This window comes from Drosophila subpulchrella, chromosome 3L (genome assembly GCF_014743375.2).
Source record: "Drosophila subpulchrella strain 33 F10 #4 breed RU33 chromosome 3L, RU_Dsub_v1.1 Primary Assembly, whole genome shotgun sequence".
Classification (NCBI taxonomy): domain Eukaryota; kingdom Metazoa; phylum Arthropoda; class Insecta; order Diptera; family Drosophilidae; genus Drosophila; species Drosophila subpulchrella.
The window spans coordinates 12191800-12213755 of NC_050612.1; the positions used below are offsets into that span (position 1 = coordinate 12191800).

General features: G+C 38.3%; 4 protein-coding genes and 1 long non-coding RNA gene across 6 annotated transcripts in view; 1 reads left to right on the top strand and 4 right to left on the bottom strand.

The window, feature by feature from the left end:
- LOC119552916 (G-box-binding factor) overlaps positions 1–21956 on the top strand; it is a 36351-nt gene that overhangs the window by 762 nt on the left and 13633 nt on the right. The gene's annotated exons all lie outside the window — the stretch shown is intronic.
- LOC119552921 lies at positions 4707–5678 on the bottom strand. Its single transcript, XR_005219743.1, has 3 exons — positions 5358–5678; positions 4912–5157; positions 4707–4848 (listed from the first exon to the last, which is right to left on the bottom strand). It is a non-coding gene; the product is annotated as an uncharacterized LOC119552921 (long non-coding RNA).
- LOC119552919 (ras-related protein Rac2) lies at positions 11003–13880 on the bottom strand. The gene has a single exon (XM_037862859.1). It carries the CDS (start codon positions 12858–12860, stop codon positions 12282–12284), a length of 579 nt encoding a protein of 192 aa, XP_037718787.1. The 5' UTR covers positions 12861–13880; the 3' UTR covers positions 11003–12281.
- LOC119552920 lies at positions 15914–16834 on the bottom strand. The gene has a single exon (XM_037862860.1). The coding sequence runs from the start codon at positions 16477–16479 to the stop codon at positions 15994–15996; it is 486 nt and encodes a 161-aa protein (XP_037718788.1). The 5' UTR covers positions 16480–16834; the 3' UTR covers positions 15914–15993.
- Positions 17888–18964, bottom strand: LOC119552918 (serine protease 1). Its single transcript, XM_037862858.1, has 2 exons — positions 18175–18964; positions 17888–18106 (listed from the first exon to the last, which is right to left on the bottom strand). The coding sequence occupies exons 1-2, from the start codon at positions 18932–18934 to the stop codon at positions 18102–18104; spliced, it is 765 nt and encodes a 254-aa protein (XP_037718786.1). The 5' UTR covers positions 18935–18964; the 3' UTR covers positions 17888–18101.

The window sequence follows — 21956 nt, forward strand, 5'->3', positions numbered from 1 at the left end:
ATCTGCGGAAAATCAGACTACATCAGACTTTCAATCCGCGGCCCATCAACTCCGTTTCCTTTTTTCTCTGGCCGATTTCGGTTTCGATTTGTTTGTTTATCTTGATGCAATTTGTCCGGCCACGCCTCTCAATTAAATCGCAGCCCGCAAAGTTATGCCTCCGGGGTTGGGGATCCTTTGTTTTGATGTTATCAGCTGAGACCCTGCCGTTGTTGCATGTTGGCTAACAAAATAATTGACAAAACAAATCATTTACGTGGCAAAAGTTTTCGGCACCCCCTTAACCCCCAGTCATCGCTTGAATTGCACACGGCGGCAAGACACGCAACATGTTTGATGACAAAAAAACAAACAAAATGAAAGAAAAAAACAGGAAAATTGTGCAACATTCGGAGGCACAGAGAATTTCGCGCTGAAATATAAATAACAGCATAATAACTAGACAGACCGGCCGAGTGGAGAGATAAATGAGCATAATAGAAAGCACATAGAGGATGGCAATGGGTATGTGTCGAGAACAATGAATTATTTCAACAAATGTTTTGGTTTAGTATAGTCGAAATTAGTTCGAGCATAGGGAACCAGGACTTGCAAAGGTGTTAGTATTATTTATTAGAAGATGTCTATATCTATTGGTGAAAAAATATAAAATCATTATCTTAAAAATGCAAAAGTGTATCTACTAAGTAAGTAAGATATAATTAGTATCTCTTACTTAATGATAATGATATAATCTTGTTGTTTAACCAAAAAATAAAAAAATGTTGTTATTTGAATTTACAAATTCTCCTTAATTGAAATAAAATGTTAATTTAGAAACAAATATGTGATGGCTAACTAAGATATTATTATTCAAAAGTGTAATTTCTTCAATTGGTTGATCAAGTTGCCTGAAGTAAATATTGCAATATTTAATAAATATTAAATTTGACTCCAATATTAGTTACTTTGTGACAAAAAAAAGGTCTTAAACTTGAAAATATATATTAAAACAAGGGAGAACGCTATAGTCGAGTACCTCGACTATCAGATACCCGTTACTCAGCTTAAGCGACCAAAGGGAAATGGAGATATGCAAGCAGCAAAGCGAGATTTAAATGCGCCACCTACCGGCGGAAGACAGATTTAAGCGTTGTGTGCGTTAGGGTAGGCGTGACAAATTCATTGTTCAATAGAATAAGTTAGCCGCGCACTTTGCTCTCTCTAAGTGCCGGCAGTGCTTTTCTCTTTGCCGCTAAGTTCGGCCGGCAACTATTTACATACACACACATACACGCGTAAAAACATTTCGCACTGTCTGGCTCTGACGTCATAGCTTTTTTTCTTGGGAGGTTTGTGGGCGTTAGAGTGGGCGTAGAAAAATTTTTTTTGGGTCAATCGATAGGTATGGACAAGACTAATACATTTCAGTTAAAATTTTCTATCTAACATCAAAACTGTAGGAGCCACAGTTTTAGGCGGTTTGTGGGCGTTAGAGTGGGCGTGGCACTCTACTGAAACAAACTTGCGCTGCGTAAGAAGCTCAGGAATCTGCTCGCCAAATCTCAATAGCCTAGCTCTCATAGTTTCCGAGATCTCAGCGTTCATCCGGACAGACGGACAGACGGACAGACGGACAGACGGACATGGCTAGATCGACTCGGCTAGTGATCCTGATCAAGAATATATATACTTTATGGGGTCGGAAACGCTTCCTTCTGCCTGTTACATACTTTCCGACGAATCTAGTATACCCTTTTACTCTACGAGTAACGGGTATAATAATATTATAACAAGCAAACACAGTGAGTTGCTAGACCAAAAAGGCTCAAACTAATCAAAAAACCGTATTCGGTAATCAAACCAAATGCAAACGTGCTCTTAACCGCAAGTTAAATCATATTACGGGCTGTCAAACCGCAAAGGGTCCCATGCCCAATCCTGCGGGGAAACAGATTGTGGGTTTTCCGGGGTTAATGTTTGGCTTGCGGCTCACAGTCGATTGCCTGATTTACGGGCACGCCCGCATACGAAAGGCTCATTGCAATAGTCAACATGTTAACATGTTGTTAAACACACGGTGGTAAATCGGGATGGGGGCCGAAATTTTTACGGCCCGCTTTGGGCTAGAAATCCCCACATTTATGGCTATTCGATTTTAGGTTATTGCCACGCCGCGTTAAATAGTGCGATGATATGGGGGTTCCTGTGGAGACCTTCCTCTGCAGGCAGGCAAATGGCGCCTGCTGCTTTTCTGTTTATTAAAAACGTATTACTCCCCATTGAACGCCTCACAGTAGGCAATGGTTTTATGGCTATTCAATACACATTTCCTCATGAACAGCATACTAAGTAGATAAAACTAAATAGAAAATTGTGTGGTAACCAGGCGTTGTCCTTGGCGATCGGCAGGTGACTGGGCCATATAGTTTATAGCCACGATGGATTTTCATTCAAGTATACGCTGATTTTATGTTCCGGTGATTGGCGTGTGAAAAACTTTATAGCATTTTAATTGCTGCAACTTTAGATTGCCTCACTGGTCACATGTGCTCAGCTCCTGAAACTTATTCATCTCGATCGTGTTTATTTATGTGCGTCTAATTTATGCGTGTAGTTTTACTTAGGTTAGATTTCATCGACCTTGCTCCGTCCGAAATTGTGATAATATTATAAAAATTTCAACAACTTCGTCGTCGTCACCTGCGTTGAAGTTTTCTAAAGTGCGCTGCGTAGAAGTGAATAATATAAACAAAAATTGTATACTTTTGGGGAAGGGAAAATGGTATAGGAAATTAAGAAATTAGTGTTCTATAGAATGTAAACCATTTAGAACAGATTATAATATTAAATGTTTCAAAAATTGTTATAAATAGTTAGTAAAAGATTTTTCAGTGCTCTTCAGCTTTCCAGTGCAGAGTTCACCTGCGATTTTTGGCCAGATGACGCAACAAAGGCCACAGCCGTATTAACTTTTCATCTAAACAGCCAAAAACCACAAAACTATTTAACGCTTTCTGCAGTCAAAATGAAAATCAGTGTTTATTGGGGGGATTGGTGGGAAATTCCGAGCATATTAAAGCCATCTGCCCGGGGGCGCTGCATCTGCAACTGCAATTCTCAGGTGTTGAGATGCCTTATAATTTATGAGCTGTGCATAGTGGGTTAATGTAACAGCAAATGGCTCATTGCGGTTTGAGTTAAACAAGATGGCCCGTCAACCACCACCCCCAGCCCCATCCACTGCCACAAGGTCGCCTGACTGGGACTAAAATGAGGTGGGCGGTGGATTGTAGTGGGTTGCATTTACATGCTCCATTTGGCTGGGACGTGGAGGAGGGCCTAGAGTAAAAGAGTTCAATTAGAGCTTAGGGAGCACGAATACGGAAACGAAAAACCCCGAGAGGTCCAAAATCGGTCGATAATTTCATTGCTCCGGCTTCCCACCTGATTAGCATTCCTTTGTGGGACAGATGTCTGGCGCTATTTATCTTCAACGTCAGAAAAAAAAGGTAAATGCAGCTTTACCTAATTTAAATTTCTTTTAAAATACTCAAACGCTTTTCTCTTCATTTTACAACTAGTTTAATGAATGGTTATAAGCTCAATAGGGTTACTAAAATCAACAGTTTAAGTTCATATGATATTTATTTTATCATCATTATTATTAAAATTATTTGAAGTACTAATAGTTTTGCAAAACAATAGCCCACAAAATTTAGATAAACTTAAAGTATACAAACACTATAATTTAGGTGTTTCAAAAAAGTTCATTAGACAAGTAAAAATTTTTATATTTGAATAATTTTTTTGTAATTTGTAATTTTTAAAAAAACAATTTAACATTTTCATTTAATCTTTAAATTTCTACTACTACAAGCTAAGCAAAATGCATCAAAAATTTTTATAAAAAGATTATCAAAATTAAAAAAGTTATTTGTTTTAAGAAAACTTATTATTAGGTAATTAAGTATTGAATAATAAAAACTATTAAAAAGCTGGCAGCTACTAACTTTGAGTTATTAAATCTTAATATATTCTTAGAATTAATTGCGAAAATGACTGATGTACTTGTTAAGTACTCACTGATTTAGCCCGTATAAATATTCATATTGAGGGAGGTCGGATCATCTCTCCGCAGCTCTGCGAATCAAAGAGCCTGTAATAAACCGATGAAATATTACGCATACGCCAGGGACGCATAAATAACTAAGCAGAACGAAGTATTTTCCGATCTGATTGATGCCTTCCTGCCGGAAAATCGTTTTGGCCAATGGCGTGAAATTCACTTTCGTTCACTTTTGGCTTTTGTTGTTTTGGCCTCTTTGTTGATGCCATGCACATTTGCAGGCTTTTGTTTTGGGGTTCACGTGTTTGGGTTCATGTGCCACGGGATTTTATTGATTCCAGTTTGAGTCACTGCCAAGAAAAAAGAAGACAGGGAGTTGTTGAGTGGCTGAAAGCCAAGGCGAAACACAGCGAAATAATTAGCTAGGCAGCTCGTAATGTGGGGTCATAAATCCAGAGCCTGGCATTCCGTGTCAAGGCTCGTCGGCGAATCGATTGATAAATTAATCAGAATTAGTCCTTGAAGGGCCATACTAAATATTTATGGGATTCGTATTAGCTGCACCCAAGAATAATCGACTGTAAGTGCTTCGTTGGAAATTTTTTCAATTTCAAATTTAATTTTAAATGTCCATGGGAATGGTGTAAATCTGAGAGCTCTTAAAGCTTGGCCTAAACAATACTTGCTTGATATATAAAATAAATCTACTGTATCTGTGTCTTCCGCCCAGCAACGAAGCCACTTAAGCCAACTTTGGATGTAGCTGACAAATGAAGACTGACATTCACCAAACAATTGAGCTACCGAAAAAAATAAGAAATGAAGAGAGCTGGATAACAGCGAAAACAAATTATTCCGCTTACAACTTGTCGCGACTGTTGAGTTTTTGAAAGCAACTTGTTGTCAGAAGGCTGCAGATTTCCGCGCTCCCATATTTTTTCTCGACTCTGTGCAGAACGTGGAAGACTTAAAATAAAACCACTTAGCCGCTGAGCTCCATTTGCAACAATTGTTTGAGCCTTGCGAGCCATGATAAAGTGTCCTCAGAGACATCAGTTACGGAAAAGCGCGAGGGGAATCCCCGAATGTACGTCAAATTCACGAGTTCTCTGGGGAAGATACATTTTTGAATAATTTGAACACTTGGTGGCTTTAGGGTGACAAATATAGGAGAGCGTTTGATTAAAACAAATGAAGAATATGTTTTTATTAGTAATTAAAAAACAAATAACGTGTGATAAAATAAATAAAAAAATTGAGCAGATTTGAGTTCCATATTATAGTCTGCTAATTTCAAGTTTTTACTTACTTATTTAATAAGTTTCCTCAGCTTTCGATTTTTACCGATTATTTACTCAACCCTTTAACGGAATTTCCTGTTTCTCTTACATTGTTAATGTTTTCGTTTACCAAGAACTGCCACATCTATTTATTTCCTCTTACATAAATTCGTATAGTTCCCGTAATTACTTAAACCCTTCAAGAAAGTTTCCGAACTCAAATGTATCCAAAGTCTAATCTAATGTATGGGATGCGTAAATCCTTCGATGGAATTCACCCGTGCCGGAATACAATTTATAAGAATTCCGCTGGCCAGCCAGGCGTATCCGCCTCAATTTAAACAATTAATGTCAATCTGCGCCGAGGGTGAATAATTTTTGTCTGCTCTAGATACATTTATAGTGAGGAAATTATATTCAAAAGTAAGTTGATTTGATTTCATTTGATTCGATACGCCAGAGTATTATATCTATTTACCCAAACGTTTATTTTATGCGAATGTAAATACTAAGAAACCGATGACGGTGTGTGTTTTTGTTTATATACGTTTTTAAAAAGCTAAACATAAATAGGAAAGGGTATGGGGAAAATCTTTGAACTGTGTTACAGAGGGAGGTGGTCAAAAATAGAGCAAAGCGGAAAATTCTGATGATTCTGAGAACTACCTGGGGCGCAACTAAGTGGCAACTATTTCGGGATGTTGGCCTATGTTCTTTTTTGTTCATTATTAACTGAAAGTTGACAGTTGGACATGTAATTGTATATAATTGAAAATGAAAAGCCTCGCATAGAATCACACTCAAGTGCCGAATGCACACCTGCAATCTGGCGCACACACATTCGTGCGATTTGAATGTCAGACTGGCAAGTTTTCAGCTTTTCAGCATCGTTCGTTGTCTGGCGGAAATTTCAACGTGTTCGGGATGTCAACATTTTCCTTCCACTTTCCCCCGATCACCATTTTCCTACCATTCAAATGCAGAAAATGCAACAAGTTGCCAGCCAGCCAACAAAATGGCGGAAACGTGTTGCTGTCGGCGTTGACTGGAAAATCAAAGCTCCCCGCCTGGATTCATGAATTATGGAATGCATATTTAAACGCAACTTTAAACTTTTTTATTGCCACAAGGGGGCAGAGAGGATGGGCGACGAGAAGGACACATCCTAATTGTGGAAAACTTTCGCACACGCTTCATATCCTGGCAGCCGGTCCACGTCGCACGTCGCTGTTCATTGACTTTGGCAGCGTACAAGGATGCAGGACACACAGTGTGACTTTGTTTTTAATACACTCGACTCGACTTGCCTCTTGCCCCTTGCCACAACTCCAGCTGCATCGATCGGCGGGACAAACAAGGCCCGTCGCCTGTCTGGTCCTGCCGCAGTTCATTACTCCGTCGACCGCCTATCCTGGTACTCCTTTACACAGAAAGAAACAGGAGATCATGTTGATTTTAAATATCATTTTTTAAAATTTAAGACAGGTTTTATGGTAACACGGGTTATTTCCTGAAGTAAAGGTGTTACATTAAAAAAAATCATTAATAGATTTTTGTCTTTCCAAAAAATAAATATAGTATACCATTTTTCTTTGTATAATGAGTGCCTAAAGATATTGTGTGCTATTCGACCTTAAAACTAATACAGTAATAAACAAGGAAGAACGCTATAGTCGAGTACCTCGACTATCAGATACCCGTTACTCAGCTAAAGGGACCAAAGAAAAATGGAGATATGCAAGCAGCAAATGCGCCACCTACCGGCGGTAGACAGATTTAAGCGTTGTGGGCATTAGAGTGGGCGTGGCAAAGTTTTTTTTAAGTCAATCGATAGGTATTGACGAGACCAATACATTTAAGTTAAAATTTTTTATCTACCATGAAAATTGTGGGCGCCACAGACTTGGGCGGTTTGTGGGCGTTGGAGTGGGCGTGGCATATTCGCGTAATAAGCTTGCGCTGCGCTCAAGCCTACGGAATCTAAATCTGAAATCTCGTTTCTCTATCTTTGATATTTTCCGAGATATCCGCGTTCATATTTACGATTTTTTGAAGTTTGTGGGCGGTTTGTGGGCGTTAAAGTGGGCGTGGCAAACTTTTTTAAGTCAGTCGGTAGGTATTGATGAGAACAATACATTTCAGTTAAAATTTTTGTTCTAGCATCAAAACTGTAAGAGCCACAGTTTTGGGCGGTTTGTGGGCGTTAGAGTGGGCGTGGCACTCTTTTGAAACAAACTTGCGCTGCGCAGGAATCTCAGGAATCTGCATGCCTAATCCCAGTATTGTAGCTCTTATAGTTTCCAAGATCTCAGCGTTCATACGGACAGACGGACAGACGGACAGACGGACAGACGGACAGACGGACAGACGGACAGACGGACAGACGGACAGACGGACAGACGGACAGACGGACATGGCTAGATCGACTCGGCTAGTGATCCTGATCAAGAATATATATACTTTATGGGGTCGGAAACGCTTCCTTCTGCCTGTTACATACTTTCCGACGAATCTAGTATACCCTTTTACTCTACGAGTAACGGGTATAACTAATACAGTAAATTTAAGTACTACCCTTATCGACATCTTAAATGTAGTAATACCAAAATTGAAATATTATCATTAACAGCAAGTGGCTTTATACAGTTGATTAAAATATTATCATTATCGGAATCTTAAATGTTCTAATTTTCCATAATTAATATATTTTTTAAAAAAGGAACTGAAATTTTACAAATATTTCACAATAGAGAAAATCTAGAAAACTATCTGTTATTAAAACTTAAAAATTAATTTATAGAGTTCATAAGTAATATAAGGAAAACCAACCAACAATAAACACATCACTGCTTATGCATTAATTAGTTATTTAGTTTCATTAATTTTTGAATATTAATAATAACCACTAATATTTCTTATTTTTAAGTTCTTTAAATACAAAACCGAACTTTTGCTGACTGCATCCTTTTCTGGCACGCTGTTATCCCGTGACTCCTTGCCTTTTTGTTAGCCGCTGTCGATGCTTTACGTGGGGCCCTGACAAAGATTATCAATAACAAGTCCAAGGAAGACACACACATGCGTTATCCTTGCAACGGATATTGGCTACGCCACAAGCTGGCTTGGCTTCTCTTGCCACTGTCCATCGAATGTCCTGTCCTGCCTGTTGGCCACATCCATATCAATTGTGTCCCCACGCTTTTGTTTGTTCCCTTCAAGTAAGCGGTGCGGTTCCGTTTAAATATTCCACGGCTTTATGTTAAAATATTATATCCCTAAATATGAAATTAAAACTAACATACTTTACCTACATTTTCCAAACTATTCTCTTATAACAAACATTTCTTTAAATAGAAAAAACCATTTAAGATCTGTTTACTTGATATCATAATACTTTTTTATTATATTCCGTATTTATTTTCGCATTTCCAATTTGAGTAAAATGGCTCTGTCCTATATATCGTTGTTTTTCCATGAACAGCCAAAACCAATATCAACATCAACGCACCAATGAGTATATATTTTTTTTAGCTTGCAGTTTGAAATACTCAACATATCCGCCGTATTCGCATCATAATTTGCAATGTGTTTTCTGGCAGGAAGTTGCCGCCGAAAATATGCTGAGAAAATGGTGGAGAGCTTTTGGGGGGTGAAAAGGTGTCCGAGCTTGTCATATCCCGTTGGCAACGCCGTCAGAGGTTCAGGTGGAGCATCCTCCGCACCGGAAGTGTGAAATATTTTCACCTGCCTTCCACCTCAATTTACCTTCTTCTTATGTGGAATGGAATTTTTGCGCTGGAGCGTATTTTATTGGCATTTTGTACGAAATTTGTGGCCAGCTAGGAATTCTTTCAGCAATTTTCGTATTAAATTTTTCCCGACTTTTCCGACCACGGCCACGATTTCCCTGGAAATCTCTCAATTAAGCTTAAAATCCCCACGAAAAAAAAACACTCGATTTCGCGTTGTTCGCCGTGCGTATAATTGATTTAGCCAAATTGTTAACCGCATGAAAGTGGGTAAATTGCGCAAGCCTCTGTTGGCGAACAGGGTCCAAAAATCAGGCCCAAAAAGTGCTGTAAGTCCGCCGGGGAACCTTTTAATTTCACGCATGCAGTGCATAAATTTAGCATTTTGCCATTTGCATTTACATTTGGCATGGGGCATGATTATGCGACACTTGTCAATGGATTTGCATGGCACAGCAGTTGTCCTCCGTTTTGGTATTGGCCATTCGGCAGTTTTTCACTTCGAATCGATGGAAGGATAATCAGGGGATAATCCCGCTAGCATCCCAAAAATTTTAGTTGCGATTGGGTTGGGGATTTGAAATTAAACGGAAATTCCGGCTGACTTTATTAGATCTTTGGAATGCGTTTGTTTATAGGTAAAAAATTAGTTTGCATTTGGAAAAGTACAATGATTTCCTTTGAATCTTTAAAGTTTAGATGTTCTATGGAAAATCATTTTTTTCTTATTTGGTAAACTTTTTTAGAATCAATTTTATGGCAATGAAAGTCAATTGATCTAGCATTTCAAAATGTATCAAAAATAAATTATAATTTGCAAAGAAATTCTTTTAGTTGTAAGAGCTGTTTAGTCGAAATTGTTAGTACATTTATTTGATTTATTTATGAGAGCATATATCATTTTCTTGCTTCTGCTTACTGAGGATCCAATGGCATAAGATCTAAATTAATTCTCAATTTTATTATTTCGGAATCAAAATTAGATGTACAATGTAGTAGGGCAATTGTAACTGAACATGCCGAACATTCCGCGGCTGTCAACGCTTCTTCACTCAGCGGCGTCTTCTTAGACGCATTCTAGCGCCAAAAGTGCAAATTCTAGAGGTGCAGTTCTAGAGGCTAGCCAAATGTTGCTGCTAATTAAATTGACTTCGTAGGTCTCTCTATATTTTTCCGTCTCTCTGTTTTGATTGCTGGCCGCGGCGTTTGTTCAAAATGTGGGTCAATTATGCGATTCGTCGCGTCACTGACAAAACCAGGATGGTTCGGGGGGAAAAACATCCATCAGAGGCCATTGAAATGTGCGGGAGGATGGGCACAATTCGCACAGCAGGTTGTCTTATGTAATTATTTGTCAAATTCACACTGAGCACGACAGTGTGGGGCCATGCCATGCCATCCACTAACGAGCCACTGACACACGGTGACCGCAAAGCCATCCAAAACCACCCATCTAAACCCAACCCCCACCCATCATTTTCCCGGGCAATCAATCAACAGCTGGCTCATTATGACAATCGAAGTATACCATAAATAGAATTGATCGAAAACGAAGCGTAAAGATATGAAAATATGATGTAGCCCATTGTACAAAAATATATATATGATTGGACCTGGCAAATTGCTTAGTCAACCGGTCCGGGGATCAGAACTTCCGGCCGTGTCCGGCAATCGGAAATAATTATCTTAAATTTGTGACAAATGCGGGTGCAGAGATAAGATTAAAGTCGCCATGCGTGTTGAATTTGCCGCAGTCGCCAAAAAGTATGCAGCATTCCAGTGGTTTAATCCCATCCCATCCCATCATTACCACCTTTCAGCATCTATATTACTTCCATTGAACGCATAAATATAAATCCCCATTATGGTCCGCACATAATTCACTTGACATCGCTCTATTTAGCTTTTTACAAACGTTTATTTTGGTTGATTAATATTACACTCTTTATTGATAAATTATGTGTTAATATAAATAGTGTTTTTTTATATTTTTCGCTCTTCGTTAAAAAAACAACTTGGCAAAGTGTATGCATCTATTAACTATAAATATCAGTATATAATTTAACATCAAAGTAGGGCTAATTGTGCATTTAGTATACATTAAATCAATTCCAGGCAAATGCATTGAGTGGGAAGACCATTGATCAGACGCACATTCAAAGTCACACGTAACACTAACTACTATATATAAGTGAAATTTTTTTTGTCGGTTTGCCATACTCCCCGATTCCCCGTTCGATTGTTCAGATATTGGCCATAGGCGGGGCCTTTCCTAGGTTTTACTCCCGCGCGCAGATAAGAGCTATCTGGTTTTTTGTTATAGTGACTGTGTTTGGGGTGCTGAAGGCTTTAAATCGTCTAGATTTATTTACAATTAATTTTATTTGATTTGTCATACATTTCTCCGGCCCAAGTTCCTTTTGCATGAGACCCAATTTATGCGAGAAAAACAATATTAAAGCCCTAGTTTTCTAATATTTTATGATCCTAAATTAGTAGAGGTTTTTTCCTCATCTAAAACGCATTTTGCGGTTACATATAACATTTGCCATAATAAAGAACAAGAAATTGTTCATTAGTAATATAGTTAATCTGCTCAAGCTTCAACACTAGAAAATTGAATTTTCTTTAGGTATTTTATCATAACAAATATTTTATATTATTATTTATGGTTAATGTAATTGATTACTTTTGTTTTTAATAATATAATTTAAGCCAATGCATTTTAAAATGTAAGAAGATTAAAACAATTCCTTGTGGCAGTATTGAAATAAGAAAACATCCAATTAATCATTATTTTTTACATTTCAAGAGAAGTTATTCACAATATAGATTTTTCCAGTGTACGCACAGTATCATACTTATATGCTTATGTGTATGTATATCTTTCTATCCGTGATCTGCCCCCCGGAGACCCCCACTAACCCCTGACCCCCTTTCAAATAGCTGTTGCTGTTGTTGTTTTGTGGCTGCTGCTCCCCCACATAAAGCTGACAATAAAAACAAAAATACGCTCACTCATTCACACACTCATGCCGTCGCACTCACACCCTAAAGACACACACACACGCACACTATCTGTAACTGTAGACCCAACAAAGCGAATGAATATGAAAATTTCGCACAGAATTTTGTGCTTTGTTCTCCGTCAGTTTTTGATGTTCTTCTGGGTTTTTTTTTTTTGTTTTTTGGTGGGTTCAAAGTTTACAGTAGTTCGCACTTGTGTCGCTTGGGACCCCGAACCACGGGGCATAGAACTGATCGTATAGCCTCATCGAAGACCGTCTTCAGACCCTTTTGGGTCAGGGCAGAACACTCCAGATACTTGACGGCAGCTATTTCCTTGGCCATCGCCAATCCCTGTGGATAGGTGATGGGTGTCAGTTTCTTGTCCTTCAGTTTCTCGATAGTCTGCTTGTCATCGCGAAGATCCAGCTTGGTTCCAACCAGGATTATTGGAACACTTGGGCAGTGATGACGTACCTCGGGGAACCACTTGGCCCGCACGTTCTCAAAGGAGGCCGGATTGACCAGGGAGAAACAGATGAGAAAGACATCCGTCTGGGGATAGGACAGAGGTCGCAAGCGATCGTAGTCCTCCTGACCCGCCGTATCCCAGAGACCCAGGTTAATGGGCTTGGCATCCACCATCACATTGGCCGAATAGTTGTCGAAAACGGTGGGTATATACTCGCCGGGGAAGGCGTTGGTCGTATAGCTGATCAGCAGGCAGGTCTTACCCACCGCTCCGTCGCCCACAACCACACACTTGATGGCCTGCATGATGAGTTTTGGATAGGGTAATCGATGAGTTCAGTAGCTCAGCTCAAGAGTGCTGGATAAGGTAATCTATGAATTCAGCAGCTCAGCTCAAGAGTTCTGGATAAGGTAATCGATGAATTCAGCAGCTCAGCTCAAGGAGTGCTGGATAAGGTAATCGATGAATTCAGCAGCTCAACTCAAGAATGCTGGATAGGGTAATCGTTGAATTCAGCAGCTCAGCTTAAGAGTTCTGGATAAGGTAATCGATGAATTCAGCAGCTCAGCTCAAGAGTTATGGATAAGGTAATCGATGAATTCAGTAGCTCATCTACGGACTTTTTTGTATTTATCTCTGCAGATGTTTTTCCAGTAGATCAGCTGGTTTTCTTCACGATTTCCAGAAGCTGAACAGGTTTTTTATGGTTTATATGTAGGTAGTTAATTGTAATGACTTTGTGGTAATTATAAAATTCAGTAGGTCAGCCAGTTTTTAATGTTTTATATTGATATATTTAGTGGTTTTTGGTAGATTTCTTTGTTTGTTATCAAGATAATTTAGCTGCTTCCAATGAAGAATAATTTGTGTTCCACCAAAATGACTATTTTGTTTGTAGTTGTAGTTGTTTGGGCGTAATTGCTGAGTTCAACACAAATTTGAGTCATTAATTTTTGTTTTCTTTACTAAATTTTGTAGCTTAGCTAGTTTTTTTTTGATTGTATAGCTTTTGGTTCTCGCGTTGGCGTTCTTGCTTTTATTATTTTTATTTTTTTTGGCGATTATACAATAATTTGCTCACGCACTAATACAAATGCTGTCCATACACACACACACGCGTACAAAGAGAGAGATGCGAATTTGAAGTGGAGTTTGATTTATTACGAGAGTTTTTCAATCAATTTTCTTAATTGAATGCAGAACTGTGACGGCGTTCTTCCTGTTTGTCGGTATATGCTATTTATGAACTAATTGGACCCGCATATGTGGATTTTCTAAGGCAGATACGGAAAAAACACGCCCAAACGCTGTGAAATCTGTGCGGCGATTGAAGAAAATTTCTGCCTTCGCTGGGAGTTGTTTTACTTGTTTTTTCACTGTAGTTTGCTCTCTCAACTTGTTTGAGGGCCACCCGCAGTAGGGCTGTCTCGCTCTCTCGCATGCGCCAACCGCTTGAGCCAAGTACTTTGCGCACACGACTCTCCCACACAAAGAGAGAGTAGGAAAGAGAGGGAGAGCGGCACAGTGGCCTCCCACTTAATTAGGCACAGTGGGGTGAGTCACTCAGCAGTGACGTTAGTCGTGGCAGTCTATAGAGAGCATAAAGATTAGAAAGAGAGATATATTGAATGAGAGAGAGAGTGTGGGAGGGGGAGGCACTCTCTTCACTTGACCTTGCTTTGGTCTTTTTTGTAGAGTTTTCTATATTTGTTCGCCGATTTTCCACGAATTTCCCCGCCTTTGCTCGTTGTTTTGAGCCAATTTCCACGCGAGCAGTTTCAGAGATGGGCATTACCTAACTTGGGTACTCACTTTCATCGGCTTATCTTGGTACCATAAATTCTTAGTGCCACTCCAGAAATAATAACACCTTTAAGATAAAGGGATAGAAATTATTTATATCATTTTTATCGGAGACTTACTGATATTAAGTCATTAATTTTGTATAAAGCTGTCTATAAAATTTAGATTTATTAAATAATATTTTTCAAGTGCTGAAAACTTTTAAAAATATCACAATTGTAGGTTGGTAATATACAAAAATGTTGTAAAACCGCAGAAAGTATCAAAATTTTAGAGATGTGGGTATGGCACATAGCATTTATTGAATAAATAAAATTATTTTTATATATTGAAATCTGTGTTTTTAGTCTCAATATATATTAAAACATTTATATTAAATAATTAAGCACTCCTTTTATTCGCTCTATTTTTACTGGCACTTTATGAATGATAAATAAATCAATTTTCTATCACTAACCACCGTTCGCCAGGGATATTTGCTGCCGTTGACTGTTTTAATGGACCACAAAAATGCGAGTGTTGGCAAAAACCAAAGCCCAAGGAATAACAAACAAATAACAACGGCAAACAGCGCCAAATATCGACAGTAAAAACCGAAAACCAAAAACAGAACCCAAAACCGAATCCGCTGCATCCGCATTCAGCTAAAGCGATAGTCCCAAAAATGTTGTATTTGTGTTTTGGCTTCCGCCTGTTACGCCCCCACCCACGCCCCCTTTTTTTTTGCATTGGATTTTCACATGGAAATGTTTAAAGAGCCGCCGGCGTATATTTTCGCATTTAAGTTAATTTCTCGCACTGCTGCTGTTGCTGCTGTAATTGGATAATTAAATAGGCGCCACAAAATTTGCTCTTCAGCAATTCAAATAGCCAGCGCGAATATGAATTTCAATAATATACATTTCAAAAAGTTTTTAATGGAATTTATTGTAAAAAATCGGCAACAATTAAATCGCCAATGAAGTCCGTTCAAGTGGAATAAATGTTTCTGTTTCTGTTTGTGCGTGGGTGAATCATTCGATTTCGTTTTCGATTCCAAGTGGGTGGGAGGCGTAAGGTTATCGGCGGATCAGGGGTTATAAAAAAGCTATATATGTGGGCATTGCAAAGGAGAGCCATACCAGAATAACCAACGATTTTCAAATTAATTATTAAATTACAGTGGAATTTAACTGATTTGACAATCGGAAGCTTTTCACTGAAAGAATCGTGTTCAATTGAGCTGATATGCGATAAGAGCAACAAATAATAGAGGTGCTAAATTACGCTCATTAGTTAGAGATACCTGCGAATATATTTAACGACCCATTATAATAAAGCAAATACTAACTGACAAGAAAAAACCATAATTGGTTGAGATTCATTATTTATAGTGTAAAATTATTTTTATAGAGGCTGACTAGCGCTATAAATAATACTTACGAATAGCTATTAAGTAAAGTATAGCTATAAGTAAAAATAAAACTTACGTCAAATATTCTTTAATATAGACTACTGAAACTAAAATTCAATTAATATAAATTTGCAGTCTACAGAAAGCACCCAATAAAACACATTTTTATATGGTAGTGTAATTATATTTTCCATTCCTGTTCATCGTCATCATAGTATTCATTAGCAAAGGGGTCATTCTTTTCAGTCGGAACATGTTCCAGAGGACTTCCTAGAGGTGCTTGCCCCGCTCCATGAACATTCAGACACAGCTCCGTCCATCTTGCTAGCCGCACGCAGTTTCTGTTGCATTTTCTTCCTGTTCGATATGCAATTACCGTTCCCGATCTTCTTCGACTTCTTAGAGATCTTATGGAGACTGCGATTACTGGGAGAACTGGGCATCCGTCGCACAGTGGTCTGCTGGGCCGACAGCAAATCAATAGTTAATCTTACAGCCGAATCGCTGGATTGGCCAAATCGGGCCGTCAAATACTTGGTCTCCTCGAACAAGTTCCTCTCGTCAAGACTTAGCGCCTGCCAGGCCTGGACGGCCTCTCGTATCAGGGTCTCCGCGGGTATTTCGGTATCTTCGCATAATAGACGGTATTCCCTCAGAAAGTTATACTGGGCCACGTGACTGACGAACACTGGCGCTTTCGAACCGAAGCAATATTTCTTGACCTTCATGGTCAGACAGGAAATGGAAAAAAATTTTGGCCGGATGTAGTGATAATATTGGATTACTTTAAATTTCGTAATACAAATCGTGCTCAGTAGTGGTATGTAAGTAGTAACGTTCACTTGATAAAGCAGTTGCAAATTGTGGAAGATTTGTTTGCCTGTGTAGCTCAGTGGAGGTTTCGTGTACTGTAGAAATACAAATTTATAGTCCTACAAATTTATAAATTTATAACACGCCAAATTTAACAATTTGTAAAAATGAAAACTTCAAATGTTTTTAAAATAGTAAACTTTTGATCTAATACTTTTCTTTAGAGCTCCCGATGTGTGTTTACTTCTACGAATCAGTGTAGTAACTGTAGGATTTGGTAGACAAACTCTAACGACATAACTGGGAGAAAAACATGGGTTACTTAGATCTGAAAAATCGAAAGACTATAGGAACAGCCCTCTAGATTAAATAAATAAATTAGAATTGCATAGATCAAACAAATCTTGGTGTAATACAAAATGGGCTAGATGTTTATAATTTCAAGGAATTATCAAACCTTTTTTAAAATTAATTTGGGAAAGCCATTTCAGATAGCTGTTATTGTGATAAATGAGTGAAATAAACAATTTGCAAAAGTAAGAGTAAGAATTAATTGGGCTGCATTGAAATTCAACGATAAACGTTGGCATATTCAGCTTTATCCGCATATCCTTATTACGACGTGTCCATTACAGAGTGGAAAACTGTGCAAATAATTAAAGCCAAAGAGCGATACGTATGACAGCGAGTGCAACAATTATTTGATTACTGTCGCCGGGACTGCCAGTTGCCTGTTCAGTTCCCCTTGCCTTATAATTGGCGGAGTGATATATATACGTATATGTACCCGAACAACCACCCCCCAGTAATCGATCCAGGAATTCCATAGGAACAGCTTGCAGGCCATTATGCAGCGAGTTATTCATAATTGTTGTTGCTGCCCAAGTGGCAGGAAAATGCATAACAAACTGAAAAATATTCAAGCCATTTTTATTGCCACACCAGACGGACCGCACAACAGATATACATATGTGTAAATATGTATGCACATTGTACATTCTACATATAGGGACTGGCGATAATGAATGAATGCGCGCTAAAGAACCGCAGCCTGAACCGAAAAGAGCGAAATAAAACAAATACTGAAACTGCAACTGCCACTGCGAACAGAGGCTACAATAACAATAAATTTAACACTTTAACGGTCGTGCGAGGAGCGGCTATATAATATCCCTAAATCGCATTAAAATGTAACATTACAAGCGAAACAAATTATGCTAGAGTGGTGTAAGTTTAAACTGTGTAGCCGACTTTTGGGGTGGATTTAGTAGGGCGTTGAGTTATTCTCAAACTGTAAAATTATAGCAAAAAGCAATGTAATTATTATAATGTTGATAAAATGTTTTTAATTATTTATTAAGCTACAATCATTGTTTTAATGCTATCAAGTTACTTAAAAATAATCGTTGGTGGATGCTTTTTGCATACTACTTTAAAATCAGTTTCTGGATTGTTTAATTACAAAAATAAAATATATCATAATGTGGCCCTTGTTTCCAATATAACTGTGTTTAGAAATATATGGATATGACTTTGCTTATCCTGAAAATAATCAATATAATCAGTTATACTTCTTTAGTAGTCAAATAATTAATAGTTAGCAAACTTACGGTAAGATATTCCAGTGACTGTCTTTATCCACAATAAGTGATTGCTGATCCGGACGTGTATCGATGGCCAGCCCCCGCTACAGTTGGCGGGTCTAAGATTTATAACGCCAATCAGCATCATCTTACCCTGGAAAGAAACCACAGAACCGCCAATGTCGCCATCGCAAATACCTTTGTTATCATCTCCGGATGTGCACATTTCATAGTATTGCAATTGGGGGTAATACTTGGCGCACTCCTCGTTGGTTATGGGCTTTACTACAGCGCAGCGCAGCCAATCGGGGGGATCGCCTCCAACTTTTCCATTTCCCCAACCGCATATCACGGTCTTAGCTCCCACGTAGTGATTACGCCAATCTTTATAAGATGGAATACGTACTCTGTCTAGGCGTTCGTCGAATTTCTGGTACGGCACCTTTACCAAGGCAAGAGTGCGATTTTTATCAAAGTGAAAGTAAAAGTTTTGACTGTAGACCCTTTTACGGCGATAGCCCCACCACGGTCTCCTCGAGCCAAAGTGTACCTCGATAAACTCATAGATCAGGACATTCCTGACTGTAATTACCCATTGGTTCGATATTATGGTGCCGGCCCCTAACTCAATTTTGGACAGGTGAGATTTGGCGAAGAGAATTCCAACGAGGTACGTCATCGTATAAGGCTTGGCTCTATAGCCTCCGGCGATCCTGGCACGCACTTTCTTTTTTGCACTGGCCGAAATAAGAAACGTTAGAATTAGCAGTGTCACAACGAGCTTCATCGTTAAGCAGTATAGATATGGACCTATAACTTTGAGTACAATCTACTTAATAATATTACTAGATTTTTAAATGGTTAGATGGGTGTAACGAACCAATTTAATTGGAAAGTTTCATGTGACCAATGACATCTTTAACGGTTTACTCTGAATAGAGCTTTTATACCCTTTCAGGGGGTATTGTTATTTTGATCAGGTGTTTCCCATTTTTCCCCATTTTCTCGGTTAACATGGGCATACATAATTTAAGTTTTCCGTACTATGAATTGCATTTTATAAGAACTGGACTAATATAAATTAAATTAAAAGGAATATGTCTCTTAATAATAATAATTAGAACCATTTCTTTATTATATTCCACTTATTTGTATATCAACATTTTAATATCTGTCAGTAATTGATATATTTTTTTGCCATGTTCAACATGTGAACACCCGTAAAATTGGTATCTCGTTGTTTTAAAGTGAGAAATCCTTGGCGATTTAATTGTTTAAATACTTTTCCGATTTCCCCATTTCGCGTTATTCGTTTGCAAATTTAATTTATTTAATGAGCAGCGCAATAAAACGCATTTACTGTCAAGTGATAAAATGGTATTCCATCCTCGAAGCACCATGTTTTCTTTTTTTTCCCCCGCCACCGCCTGGCATATTTTTCATTTATATGTGGTCCACATGTCAGTAGCACTTTCCACCCATTTCCACAGCCTGTTGACATGCAGCAATTATTAACTTTTGTGCGGCTGCTGCCATGGCGCCGTGTGTTTGTTATTAATTTCTTGTTATTTATGCAAATAGTTGGCACTTAATACGCCAGCAAATATATTTAAATATTTGTTTCAGTTTTTCACTGACTCACTCTTTAGCAAATTGCTTTGTGCATTACGATAAATTAACAGCAAACAAAATGCAAACAATGATCGGGTGGCGACACGTTCTCCGCTTATCGGCAATTTTGAGTTATTTTGCGGAATGTTTTCAGCATATTCGATGTATGAATTTCAAGCCATGAAAGTCCCGAAAGTTGGGCTAGTTCGAGTCTGGTCTGGTCAGAGTTCCATAAACTCGGCAGAGTTATCGCCAGCAGACGTGAAGTCATCTCTGGGCACATGCTGATGCACTGAGAAAAAATTATTAATAAATATCTCAACAGAAGTAGCAATATGTCAAACTTGTAAAATTTTATTAGTCATGTTCTGCTTACAATGTAAAATTGGAATAAAGGATTGAAAAATTATAGAAATTAATTTTAATTCATGGGATAGTTTGAATAAAAAGTGATTTTAATGATAAAGTATACTTTTCAAGTTCACAATAAATATAATAAATGTCTAGGCTTCTACACAGAGAAATATATTCAAATATATTGTTCTTGATTTGAGAACATTCGTTCTTAAAAACCGTGTAAATACATTTAGGTATCAAATATCTCTATATTAGAACGAAATGGTGAGAAGATAAAAGTTAAATTTAGTTTATTTAACAACTTTTCACTAAGTATACACTACTGACTGGACTAATAGTTTAGATGTTGAGATATATGTATAATGTAAATACCGCCTATTCATCTTGATTTTAGCATAACAAAAACATTTTCATCTTCGAAAATTTCGATCTATTTTTAAGAACAGAACTAAAATCTTAAAAACGAATGAGAATTTTTAAAATTTTCATATATCAGTTTCCTAATTTTTCACAGTGCATGCATATGCATTGCCTGCTTTTTGGATCGGATTCGGCTTGGCTCGACCGGGGTCACGTCTGCGGGTCCTTGTGGCCCGGTCTGCCATGTCCTGGACCGACTTCGTCCTGTTTGACTGCTTATGAATAAAGTTGTTTGCTGGCTTGTCAATACACACATGGCATCATCATCATTCCTCCGCCGTTTCGGCCCACCCATCCCCTTTCAATTGGGGTTATTTGTCGCTCTATCTGGCCCCGAATCGGTGGGTGGCTGAGGCCCCCTTTGTTGACTTTTCGGCTTTCAATGGGCCACGACGTCTATTCATTTTTTGTGCTGCGCTATTAGGGTTGCCATCAACACCCCCCCCCACTCGCCCCGAGCAATTTGAAATGAAAAGTTGTCTGCCATATAAACATATGTAGAGATGGAAAAAGAAAACACAAGATGATACGGCGAGGTAGGCAGTAAATAGCAACAGGCGTGGTGACGAAATGTGTCCTTTGACATTTGATCGCTCGCCTCCGATAATCCTGGCAGCATCGCCTCGTTGGCTCTTCAACAACTCCGCCAGCTTAATGGCTTGCTGCATTATTTATAGCACGTCGAGGTCCCATCAAAACGCTTTAACACGAACTGTGGGCGAATAAAAAATGGGAGAGCAAAATTCTTGGAAAAGGAGCTGCGAAATGTAGTCCACAGAGTCGTTGACTTTAAGCCGTAGACAATGCGGGGCATTAGGCATCCCAATCCTGAGCGGATGCAGCAAAAGTAATTAAACACTTTCAGCAGGAGTCCATTAACTAGGCTAAGAAAAATGATAAAAATAAAAGAGCTCGCTGTGTAGCTTAAAAAGATATTAATAATGCCTGAAGGCTAATATATTGGTGATTTATTACAAGATTCCTTAAAGATCTTAATAAAATGTGGTACTTTATGATTGCATAATATACCCTTTGTAAAATGTAATTATTTATATTATTGGTTGAAGATTTTTTAAGAGCATTACATCAACTACTCATCCTAGGATCCCCAATAAAATAGTTTACAAAATTTTTAAGTACCCCAAAGGATCTTAAGAATACATGGTGATATATGTTTGCATAATATATGCCTTTATAAAATGTTTTTATTTCTGTTATTGGTTGTAGATTTTATAAGAGCATCACATCTCCTACTTCTTCGTACTTCAAATCCTGTTTGTGTGCTTTTTCCGCACTCAATTACAAAGTTCAGTTCACATGCTCCTCCACAAGGAGGCTCCCATGTTGGCATCCTGAAGTTTAGCCTGCGACGCCTTTTACTTACTCACTTGCCACGAAGCGTCTTAATTTACTTTTGCGCT